We start from the raw sequence: 12,381 nt of genomic DNA, 5'->3' as shown, positions 1-12,381 counted from the left end.
CAGAGAGCTGCACTACCAGAACAACAGTCCTAGCCTGAACACCAGTCAAACGAAGTTGACAAGTCAGGACATTTCTTGGGGAAAAGATGTCTCGTTTCAATATTCTGATTTCTCTTTGCATCACAAATGGGTCTGACTGTTTAGCAGTGCCTAAGCAAAGAAATTAACTCGATACTAATAAAATATGTCTCCTACCAGAAGGCCATGAGTTCCGTGTATGGCAACACACCTAGAGAAGCAGTGGTGGATAGCCAGGTTATCAAGGTACGTTGGGCGTTCGTATCCTCCTCTCTCATCCACATCCTCAGCCAAGTGAAAATGCACAGGGTAACTGCCCAGGATCTGCTGCCCCATGTTTTTTAACTCCACTCCTGACATGTGAACAGAGCTAAAATTCCTTAGGATCTGTTGACACAAATGTAGTTACAAGTCAGGCTTTACAATATAAACACACACACAAAAGAAAACCACCTTTTTTCTCTCATTAGGCAATATGTTTGCAGAGTAAAACAGGGCCTGATCCCAGGAGGAGGTGTCAGCCCCCTGCTCTGACTCACGGCAGTGCAGCACCTGCAGAGCAGTATGCCAGCAGCTGCTCACCTATGGGCACGGGGCTGCCAAGGAACTGCTGCCAAACAGCACGTGCAGTACTTGGCAACAGCAGTGTGTGACATGGCTACGGGCAAGGCACTCCTGCCAGCCACAGGAAGGGCTAGCTTTTACCACCAGACTCTGTTTGCTGGCAACTCTATCTCTGTCAAGTGATTTTAGGCCAGATCTGCAGAGCTCCCTGATTACCACCGACCAGTAGAGGAGTAATTTTACACAAAGCCCCTGCAACAGCAAGACTTTGCACCTCCACCGAGAACTCATGGGACAACCAAGAGGAGGCAAAGCACAACAGGGCGAGACCCAGCGCCTCTCTGAGCTGCAAAGGGAGCAGGTTTGCTCTGCTGGAAGCACAATTTCTTCAGTGACACCTTGTGAACTATGTAACTTCACACTGACCCTACTGACAGCGATGCCACTAAAGAATGCCCTCTAGCCCAGAGAAGGGTACATTTTTGCATACATGGAGAAGAAAATGGCACAGGCTCATTGCAAGTCCAGTTTTGCAAAACAGGCCATCAAATTTTTCCCTTCTTCATAGACAAGCGTATTTTTTCCCACTGACGCAATGGTAGTTTCATGTATTCTGTTACTTGTTTACAAACCAGGAAAGGAACTATTGGAAACCACCTACAGGGATACACATTAAAAATTACTCACTTTAATATGTCCTCCAAATGTATCAAAGGAGAAAAACTGGCATTGATTTTGTCCATAACAGGAGTCTTCCATTTCTCCTTGAATAAGTATATTTCTAGTCAGAAGACCAACCTCTGCCCTCATATCGACACCATCTATGACTTCTCCAATGTGAAGATAAAGTGGGCTGCCTGTGAAAATCAGAAATCTTTTTATTCTGAGTGAGCACGGCACCTTCGTTATCGCATTGTTCTAAGCAAGTGCACACCTTTCATTTAAGCAACCACCAAGTCTGGGGATGCTCCCAGTCGTTAGTAGCTGATCCCAGAGGAGAGCAGCTTTTCCTCTGGCTTCTACAAAGGACTGCTGCCTCTGGTCGAGCTTTCAAGTCCAAATATAATATTGGGGCCTTCAGCTCTCATATGTACCCGTGTGTTTATGGGACAAGAGCTAGCTAAAAAGACAAGTACATGTAGAACATAAAAACCAAGACAATATAAGTATTTACCACAAATGAGTAGCTTGATAAAAATATTTCATACCATCGATTTTCACTTGATTACTTCTACATTCAGGGCAAGGAAGGAGATTAAACTCTTCAGCCTGATGCATAGAATAATCTGTACTGGCAACGACGACCCGGTCACCAGGTAACCAACTTGTAACCTCATCCACCAAGTGAAGAATTATTCCTTTGGACACTTCCACTTTAAATCCATTATGAGGCACCCCTGGAAAATGAAGCGATCCATTATTTTTACAGTTGCACATGACAGAATCATGCAATTAGTCAAAGAGCATACCAATTCAGTTTTTATCTAGACAGCTCCATGCATGATAGGAGTGCTCTAGCCATTAAATGTCAGTATCATCCCTTTGTAGGCAGCTAAAACGTCACTTTGTGAGAATATTGCTGTTAGCTCGGTCACCGTCCATGTGAGCAAAAGACTATGATATTATTGTCATTGCACTGCTCAGCTTCCCAGCGGAGAGCAAAGCAGAGCGACCAAAGACCAGCCATTGTCAGGGAAGACTACACCTTTTATCCATCCACTGAAGGCGGTAACGGTAAAACGGGTGCCGTCGTAGGTGAGGAAATCTCTCTGGGCCACGGCTAACCCCGTCGTTCCACTCCCGTGGTACTCCCGTTTATCTTCCGCCGTGGAAAGCTGATCCCCTCCGAGGATCCCCACCAGCGCCCAGGGCTGCCTGAAGGAGACCGGGAAGGAGCGAAGCGAGTGACAGCCTGAACCCTCCATCCCCCAAAGACCTCGGGCAGGAGGGGAGGACCCCTCCCTCCCCCAGCCCGGGCTGCCCCCCGGACCCCGGCCCGGCCCTCGGTCGCGCCCCTCCGTCGGGGCGAGCCCGGCGGCGCGGCAGCCCCGGCGCGGAGCTGTCCATGGTGGCGCCGCGGGCCGGCCCCCCCCCCCCCCCCCCCCGCCATCCCCCCCCCTCCCGACCCCCGCCCGCCTCACCTGTAGCCCAGGCGGGCGATGTACCTGCTGCCCAGACGGTCCCGCAGCAGCCGCCGCGTCTCCAGCGTGAGGCTGCGGGCGGCCGAGTCCCCCACGGCGGCCGCCACCACCCTGCCGGGGGGCTGGAGGGCCAGGAAGGCGCGGAGCCGCCGGCACTCGCCGGGCCGCAGGTGGGTGTCGAAGCGCCCCGCCGCCAGCACCCGCGCCGTGCCGGCGTCCAGGACGCGGATGTTGAGACCGCGGCTGCCCCACCGCTTCTCGGAGGAGTAGGGGCCGTGGCGGAGCCCGCCGGGGTGCAGGGTTTTGTCCAGGAGGGTCCAGGAGCGGGGCCGCCGGCCGTGCAGCTCCAAGACGCCGCCGCGCCCCACGCCCACGAACTTCTGCCCGAAGCCCTCCACGGCCGCCCCCTCGGCGGCTCGCCCGTACAGCGAGATGGTGGCCCGCGAGCCGTAGGGGCAGCGCTCCGAGCCGATGTGCAGCTCCCCGCCGTCGTGGATGAGGATGTAACGGGCCCGCAGGGTGATGGGCGGCCCGTGGGGGCGGTCGGCGAACACCAGCCTCCCTGGCGGGCGAGCGGAGAGGAGCGGGGTCGGAGAGCGCGGAGGTGACACCCGCCGGCGGGCACACCCGGGCCGCGCCCCCCCCCCCCCCCCCCCCGCCAGCTCCCCGGGAGCCGCAGCGGGCCCGAGGGGGCGGGCGGCCCCGCTTACCTCCGTCGCGGATGACGAGGGAGTGGAAGGCGGCGGAGCTCTCCAGGCGCAAGGCCGCCCCCCGGCCCACCACGGCGGCGCGGCGGGTGTCGGAGCCGGGTCGCCACGGGGCGAAGTGCGGGGTGGCCTCCGGGCAGGGCCCTGCAAGAGAGGGGCGGCGGCGGCAGCGGCGGCGGCGGGGCGCGGAGGGGCGCGGAAGGGCGCGGAGGGAGGCGGTACCGACCTGATGCGCTGCCGCCGCTCGCTGCTCCCCGACGCGTCCCGCGGTGGCGCCGGGACCGGCTCCGGGTCCGGCGCGAAGGGCAGGAGGAGCCGCGGCTCCCCGGGGCTCCCCGCGGTCGGCGCGTCCCGGGCGCCCCCGCAGCCGCTACCCGCTCCCGCAGCCGCGGGCAGCCCCCTCCCGCAACACGTGCGCCGCACCGGCTCCCTCGCCGCGGCTTTGCACGGAGCCGGCGCAAAGACGCATTTTGCTTTTGATGTGGCGTTTGTTTTTTGTTTTCTTTTTCCTCCGCTTAACGTAGCAAGACCGAAAACAGAAATCCCCCCCTTCCCCGGCTCCACACAACCCCGGACACGGCGAGTCGACCACGGCGGCAGTACGAACAGAGACCGGCGAGGAGAAAACCCCAGCGGCAGATCGACGAGAAGCACCGGCGGGTTTCAAACCCGGGCTCCAAAAACCGCTTACCTATCCCCGGCAGCGCCGAGCCGCAAACTTTGGACGCCGCCTCTCGGGAGCTCCCGGCCGGGGCTGCTGGGACACCCCGGCTGCAGGCAGCAGAGGCAGGGGCAGGCAGGCGCAGGCAGCTCCCGCTCCTCCGCTCCGGCTGCCTCCCCTCCGCCTCCCTATTTATATCCATCTTCCAACCGCTGGCGGTGCCCGCACTGTTTACAGCAGCGGAGCCGCTGGCTCCTCCCAGCCGGGGACGATCCCTCCAGCCTGGACGTATATCTGCGACCGGCGCCCAGATGCCCGGGGCCGGGGGGAGCCCCGCTGCCCGCACGCAAAGGTCTTCCCCGGCTCCCGGCTGCCGCGGGCTCCCCGCCGGACTCCGCGAGGAGCGGGGTGACTCTCAGCCCCGGGAGCCCCCGGGGGGCTCTGTGCGGACCCGCAGAGCACCGGGCTGGGCTCAAAACCTGCCCCGCACAGCGTGAGGCTGGGGGGCAGCTGCCTCCCTGAGAAGGGCAGGGGGCTGAGGCACACCGGCCTCCAGACTGCGGTGTGGTCACCGGGGCTTTGCAGGCCTTGGCCCTTCTTGGGAGGCAGTTGGCCCCTCCGGCACCTTCCCACAGGGGTGTTTGGCTCTGTGCTGTCCTGTGTCTGGTAGATCTACAGAGAACACTGTAACCGGGGGGCTGCAGAGGTTCCCCTGCCAGTGGGTGAGCAGAGAGGTATCCACCACTCCACCTCCCGCCACCTGCCAAACCAGCCCGTAGTCAGAACCCACGGTGAAAGAGAGGAAAAGCCTTAGAAAGGGCTCTGACAAGACACAGCCTCAAAGAAACCCATGTGCTTTTACCCCCATGGCCCGGGCCTGTGGTCCTGGCTTTTGCAGGTTCCTGTCTGGACTCCAGTCCCAGTGGATGTGGCACTGCCTGCTCACACTGGTGTGTTTTCCATGAACCACAATATCTCATTTCTTGTAGGCTCTCAAATACAGCACAACTGAGCTTCCAGGTGACACAAAGACAGGTAACTGCTTACTGCAGCCACCTCCTTTTCCCTCCCAGAGTGTACACGTAATCCCTTATCTCCACTCCAGAGCCCAACATCCAGAGAGGATGAGGCAGGAGCAGGCAGGCAACAGTGCCAACCACTGCCCCTGCCCAGGGCTAAAGCCAAAGAGGTGCAAAGCCACAGGTGCTGCTGATCTCAGAGACATTTGTGTGCCATCATCTGGTCAAACCGTTCCAATCTGTCACCTCTGAAATTTATTCTGGTGCAGGATTTCTTCTGACGGGAGGGCACAAAGAGGCTATAGTCATGTTAATAAGGAGCAAGTGCTGTCAGACAAAATATGGGAACAGACTGGAAGCAGAGGGGTGGGTGAGGGGCACGGCCATGCCCCACGCTCCAGACAACAGCTCTGGAGCAGGAGCAACACTCCCTTGTGCTGAACAAAACCCATCCACTCTCTTACACCCTGTCCTGGGACCCAGAGAATTGCTGAATCTGAAGATAAGCATCCAGCCTAAAGAAACAAATCCAGATAACGCTCGGCATTTCAATGCTCCATAAATACAGGGAAACGTTCGAGCTGCCACCTTTGCTACCGGCTGTTCATCTGTCATTTAGTGCTGGCACTTCTCTTCCTGTCTCAAACAGCTTCTGTCATTTTCCTTCCGAAAAAGCGGCATTAGTCAGTGTTGTGCCTCCTTCTTATCTGAATATGACGTGTATGAATTCAGGTCATGGGAAAGCAGAGCTGTTATCAGAGGTATAGGAGGCTGTGCTCAAATTTTTTGGAGAAAGATTTATCTACCGGTGGAAGTTTCAGGCAAGATAAGACAAACAGGAGGATTTTGTCTTAAAACACACTAAATTCTCTGAAATCAATCATTCTAGAATTGCAAAATTTGAAGTAGAAAAGGACTTGAACCTTTGTTTTACACCTGCTGGGGCCCTAGAAATGTCACACATCTTTACTGAAAAGATTTACTCCATGCAAAAGATTCCATGGACTTGCAATCTAAATAAAAGGCAACAGTGACTGATGCCACACAGTAACAGCAGAAATAAACGTGACGCAGGCTTTGGTTAGCATCCAACTTTGCGCAGGCCTCATGAAATGAACAGCAAAGCCAAAGTCACTCCCGTTTGCACAGGACTTTTCCTGAACAGAAATCCAATATTTTTAAGGTGTTTAAATCCTTCAAAATCATTTTCCCTCTGTAGCCTCAAAATCCACAGAAACACACTGGTCTGATACTTTTTCTGAAAGAACTATTTTCAGGTGAACCATTTCAGTGCCACTTCCCCTCATATTAAGTTTTCAGCAGCCTGAGGAAGAAAATTTCAGCGTAGATGGGACTGGACACATCATCCTGTTTTTCTAAAGATTCCTGTCTCTTTTTAAGGGAATGACAGAAGCGTCTATTGCTCTTTGTAGTTTGGTACTTGGGAGCTAAACGGTTTTCCTTTCACTCTTTTCCAAATTTCGTTTTTCAAGACGATTTTGGGTTTGCAGCAGTGCCAGTGTGAAGCTCGCACCGCGGCGCTGGGTCACAGGACGCAACCGCAGCGCAAGAACATTCCCAAACATCCTCACACCTGCAAGTGGGAACCATGACTAACCCTCACTGCCTCAAACAGGCGGTGGCGTAACTCTTCCTCGCAAAAAAAAATCACCAACCCAAACCCTCCTTCGAGAGCTATTGCTGGTTGCCAGCTCAAGTTTACCTTTCTGAAACAAAAATGGGTCATTTTCTGTAACGGCATGAGGCATCCTCGATCGTCTCGGCGTGTCGCACCGGCTGTGATGCTTTGCCTACGGACGCGGCCGTGACACCCGACAGCAACACCGCTGCCTGGCGAGGCTCCGGTCGGGGCCAGGGGCAGGGAACGGGGCTGCCCGGCGGGAGCGGGCGGCGGCTGAACGGACTCCCGGGGCACGAACGCCCCTTCCCAGAGAGCAGGTCCCGCACCCCCCGGCGCGGAGAGGAGGGCTCCTGCTCTGTAAGTGACTTTCCCAGGCACCCTCCCTCGCTGGGGGGTTTCCCGAGCCCTCCTCACCGCAGGGAAGGAGCAGCGCGGGCAGCACCCCCTGAGCAACACCGCGCTCCCCGCCGCGGGGAACCGGGGGCACCGCGGCACAACCCCGCCCGCAGCGGGGTCAGCGCCAGCTCAGACTCGCCTGCCTCGAAACCCCCTGCCCGGACCTGACACCCCCCCCACCCCGCTCCGCCGCCTGCCCGCGGCGGGGAAACGAGCAGCGCCCGGCGGGGCGCGCCCTGCCCTTGCCCCTGCCCCTGCCCCTGCTCCTACCCCTGCCTCTGCCCCCGCCCCTGCTCCCGCTCCTGCTCCTACCCCTGCCTCTGCCCCCGCCCCTGCTCCCGCTCCTGCTCCTACCCCTGCCCCTGCTCCTACCCCTGCCCCTGCTCCTACCCCTGCCGCGGCCCCTGCCGCTGCCCCTGCGGCGCCTCCGCCGGCCGGGGGGCGGCGCCCTTGCACAGCGCTGCCCGCCCCGCGCGCTGCCCGCTCCCCCCACCCCCCCCCCCGCCGGTCTGGGCAAACCTGCCTGCACCTCCCGGCAGCGGGGGACGCGGGGCATCAGCGCCTACATTCTACTGATTAACACGGGGTTGTGTTGTGGTTCCTCTTCTCGCATTTCCTGCAATTCTCTACTTTTTTTTTTTTTTTTTTTTTTAGGAAAAAAGTTAATTTTACGTTTCCAGCAGAGCCTTCGCCCGGTGTCTCCTCTTCTGCAGACAGCGACTGCTTCCTACCCACCTCATCACAGACCTGCTCGGGGCTGAGCACTCCCAGCCCTGGCTCTGAGCAACGGCCCCCGGCACGACACAGGACCACCGCGTACAGGATTGCCCCAGGGATGTCCACCCCTCGCCCTGGCAGCACGAGCCCGGCCCCACACCTTAGAGTCACAGAGTCATTAGGTTGGAAGAGACCTCTGAGATCACCAAGTCCAATCATCAACCCAACACCACCATGCCCACTAAACCATGTCTCCAAAGTGCCACATCTACACATTTTTTGAACACCTCCAGGGATGGTGACTCCACCACTTCCCTGAGCAGCCTGTTCCAATGCCTGACAACCCTTTCAGTAAAGAAATTTTTCCTAATGTCCAATCTAAACCTCACTTGGTGCAACTTGAGGCCATTTCCTCTTGTCTTATTACTAGTTATGTGGGAGAAGAGACCAACCCCCACCTCACTGCAACCTCCTTTCAGGTAGCTGTAGAGAGCGGTAAGGTCTCCTCTCAGCCTCCTCTTCTCTAGGCTGAACAACCCCAGGTCCCTCAGCCGTTCCTCATAAGAATTGTTCTCCAGACCCCTCACCAGCTTTGTTGCCCTTCTCCGGACACGCTCCAGCACCTCAATGTCTGTCTGGTAGTGAGGGGCCCAAAACTGCACACGGTGTTCGAGGTGCAGCCTCACCAGTGCCTAGTACAGGGGCACGATCACCTCCCTGCTCCTGCTGGCCACACTATGTCTGATACAGGCCAGGACGCTGTTGGCCTTCTTGGCCACCTGGGCACACTGCTGGCTCACGTTCAGCCGGCTGTCGACCAGCACCCCCAGGTCCTTTTCTGCTGGGCAGCTTTCCAGCCACTCCTCCCCAAGCCCGCAGTGTTGCATGGGGTTCTTGTGACCGAAGTGCAGGACCCAACACTTGGCCTTGTTGAACCTCATAGCATTGGCCTCAGCCTGTCGACCCAGCCTGTCCAGATCCCTCTGCAGAGCCTTCCTACCCTCCAGCAGCTCAACACTCCCCCCCAATTTAGTGTCACCTACAATTTAGTGTCACTTTCATTCAGCCAGCACCAGAATGCATCTGAAATAGCAAAACCACCTCTCCTCCTTATATACCTACCATTTTGTTCCATTTTGGGCTTTAACGGTGTTTTCTTTGGTTTAAGCATTTGCTTCTTGAGCAGAGAGAAGGCCTTGGACTGCTGAGCTTCAGTCAACACTCCCATATTCCTGAGGAGCTGAAGCACCCTGTGTAGCAAGAATGGCTTCACCTTGCGCTGAGCTGCCTTGAGAGGACTGACCGGAATTTTGAGCAGGTTTTCTCGATCACAGTTATAAAACCGAAAGAGGTTCCAGGCCAAGCTAGGTCCAAAGGTATCCAGTAGAATATATCTGGAAAGTTTAAGGAGCATGTCACAGGATAACGGCTTTTCTTGCAGTTTCTGGCCCAGGTTCTGACTTAACAAACTTCTCCTTCCCTGGTGACTAAGGAAAGAGCTGCTCCTGAACAGGCTGGAGGGTTCATGAGAGCCCATGGTCCCAGGAAGGGTTTTCTTACTGTGCAACAGTCTTTCATAATCCATCTCCCACAAAGAACTGTTGAGATTCAGGCTACGTTCTGAAATAATCGCAAATACAGTAAAACCTATTAAATATAAACAGTGAAGAATCCTGGTGGGTTTGTTTCTTTAAAGAACACATCTATCTCTACATTTATCAATGCAGCCCTGGATACAGTGCAGACCGCTACACTAACTTTGACAAACTTACTGAATGTTTTGACAGGCCAAATCAATAGATTTGCAATAGATATTTTTGCAGGTACTATAATGTAATAACAATTATTTGTGATTTTTTAAGTGAATGTTTTCTGTGATGCTCAGGAAAACTACCTTTGTTGTTCATACATACACTCCAGAGTACACAGATTCCTAAAAAAAAAAAAAAACCCAATCACCAAACCAATATGTACTATTCCATATAATTTTTCTGAAAAACATTAAGAAAAATGATTCCTATTAAAGACTACAAAAGCATTTTTCATACATAACTAAGAAAGGAAACTTTTACACTCCTGCGCTGTTTGCACTTTGGGTCCAGCCCCAGGACCCAGCACAGCCTGTAAGTTTCCAATAGGTTTAGGCTTGGGTGAAATGAAAGGCTCAGTTTTGCTTTCTAGGTGACCTCTCTAGTCTCTGCCGGCCGATTAAAGCCATTAGCCTGGTGTAACAGGGTTAATCTGCGGCTGCTCAAAGGCCACAGTAGCTTCTTCTGGAGGACAAGAAGGTATTGGTATGGGAGAACTGGGACTCTCTGGAGCCTAAATTCGCCTCTAAAGTAGTGCCCCTAGCCACCTCCCCTTCACCAAGGTTGAGCCTGAAGGTTCAATTTACACTCTGACAGTTGATCAATAAAGCAATTAAATGCAACATAAGTAGGCTGGGACTTCATGATAAGTAGGGCTGCAAACACACAAGAAAGCTCTAATAATTAAAAGGATAAAGAACCCAAAACTTAATTGCATCTTGCAAAAGTGTTTGAAATAGTTAATGTTTTAACATAACAGCATACTGCTAAAAGCTGGAGGTCACGTCCTGGGGGCCCTGGAATGTGCCTGCAGCCTTCCCTTTCATTTCTAAGCAGAAACCAAGATTTTAAAGAATGTTCTTCTATTTCCTAGAGGTGGATCCCAGTCCAGCACGTTTGAGAAGTTTCAGGTTGTTTTTTTTTTTTTTAAATTTGATTCAAGATTAAGTTTATTAGCTTCAAGTAGTTGCGACTTACAGTCCAGAGGATTGCCTGTAATGGTATTAGTTAAGTATTCTACTATTATTTTTGAATTTTATATATAAAAATGCACATTTGTGGCTGTAATTCATCCCCGAAATATAATGTCAAATTACTTAGAAACTGCAAAATATGACTGCTAGGACTAGATGGCAGTGGATAACTCAGGAATATGTCGTACTGAAACAGGCATTTTGCATCTTCACTGTGTTTGTCATTCAGAGCAATCAATGGCCACTGCAAGAACCCCGTTCATAAGGCCCCCAAGAGATCAATGAGCTCTTTCACTAGTTTACTGATGGGCTGACACGCAGGGGAGCAAGCTGCTTGTGCGAGATCCCTGGGAGAAACAGAGAGGGAGAAGGACTCAGCTCCAGGAGGACCCCAGTATTATGGGGTCCATATTCCCCCCTCCTCCTGCACAAACGTGTTGGGGGGTGGGTGGTCCACGCAGAGGACTGGACGCACCGCTGCCATCCGACTGGTGCCGGGCTGAGCCAAAGGGGAAGGGCTTTGGGGCAGACCCAAAGTGTCCCTAAGTGCACCTAATGGCACCGCTGCAGCGGAGTGACTTGAAGCATAAGCAATGTTAAATCTTTAAGTAGGTCTGCAAGCTTCCTGGAATAAACTGCTGTGTAAAATGTTATGGAGAATAAACAAAACTTTGGATCAATGTCTCGTCTTCAAAGGCAGCCCTTAAACTAAAAAAGGCCTGAGGAACTAAAGGAGAAAATAAGTTAGGGGCCCGTTGCACGCAGTCCCCTCCAGCTCCCTGTGTCTTGAAGCCAAACTGGAAACCGGAGGCGTGTTTCCCTCCCGCGTTCTCTTCAGGCAGAACTAAGGGGTTTTAGCTCCAAAAGCCCCGTTCCTTCTGCTCGCCCGGGGCAGCTGCCCCCGGGGCAGCCCTCGCTGTAGCCCCAGCCTGGCCTCCTCACCCCACGCTGGGGCACAAACACCAGCGGCCGCGGGGGTCGCACCGCTCCCGGCCCCGGCCGCGCTCCGGGGGGGGGGGCTCGGCCCCGCGGCTGCTGCAGCACCGCCTCCCCCTCCCCTCCGCACTGCCCACCCACCGCCCGGCCCTCCCGGGGAAATCGCCACCGGGTCGCTACTGACTCTTGACGCTCGTCACCCCGGGCCGGGCGCCCACCAGCAGCAGCAGCAGCGGCAGCAGCGGGAGCAGCGGCGGCAGCAGCCGAGCGGCGGTGGGGCTCCTCGGGGGACGCCGCCCGGGGGGGGCACCTGCAACACAGACACAGCGGTTGGCCCCGCAGAGTGTGTGTGTGTGTGTGTCCCCCTCGACTCCCCCCGGCCCGCACCCCCGCGCTTGCGGCGGCTCCTCACCTGGCTGCGCCCGGCGGAGCGGCATCGCTGGCGGCTGCCGGCCCGGCCGCCCCTCGGCGCGGAGCCCAGGCGGCTGGGAGGCTGCCCGGGCTGCGGCGGGAGGGATGTTCGCCCACCTGGACACAAGGGCTGGTTATGTCGAGAGCTGCCGGCAGCGGCACTTCCCAGCGCTGCCCCCGCGGCACGGCGGGGGCGGGCGGGCAGGGATGCTCTGGCTTCTGCCGGGTGGAAAAACTTCAGCCACGTCCCACGGGGAGCAGAAGAGCGAGAGCACCGCTGTGCTCTGCAGGCCGCAGGTAAAGCCGCAAGCACAGGGGACAGAGTGGCCCAGATCAGAACGTGCCCGCTCCCCGGCAGACCCGCAGGAGCCCAGAGTTTACTTTGGG

General features: G+C 55.8%; 1 protein-coding gene across 1 annotated transcript in view; it reads right to left on the bottom strand.

Annotated features, from left to right (window-relative positions):
* LOC104345207 (cell surface hyaluronidase CEMIP2-like) overlaps nucleotides 1–12,020 on the bottom strand; it is a 58,748-nt gene extending 46,728 nt beyond the window's left edge. The window contains exons 1-8 of the mRNA XM_086471316.1: nucleotides 11,768–12,020; nucleotides 8,988–9,512; nucleotides 3,434–3,574; nucleotides 2,724–3,285; nucleotides 2,288–2,457; nucleotides 1,791–1,979; nucleotides 1,270–1,439; nucleotides 196–405 (exon numbers count right to left, since the gene is read on the bottom strand). Of these exons, the coding sequence (XP_086327442.1) occupies nucleotides 196–405; nucleotides 1,270–1,439; nucleotides 1,791–1,979; nucleotides 2,288–2,457; nucleotides 2,724–3,285; nucleotides 3,434–3,574; nucleotides 8,988–9,512; nucleotides 11,768–12,020 (2,220 nt within the window). The remainder of the gene's footprint in view (nucleotides 1–195; nucleotides 406–1,269; nucleotides 1,440–1,790; nucleotides 1,980–2,287; nucleotides 2,458–2,723; nucleotides 3,286–3,433; nucleotides 3,575–8,987; nucleotides 9,513–11,767) is intronic.
* Between the last annotated feature and the right edge of the window lie 361 nt (nucleotides 12,021–12,381).

Source organism: Leptosomus discolor, chromosome 11 (assembly GCF_034619465.1).
Source record: "Leptosomus discolor isolate bLepDis1 chromosome 11, bLepDis1.hap2, whole genome shotgun sequence".
NCBI lineage: Eukaryota > Metazoa > Chordata > Aves > Leptosomiformes > Leptosomidae > Leptosomus > Leptosomus discolor.
This window is presented reverse-complemented; position numbering and strand designations above follow the sequence as displayed.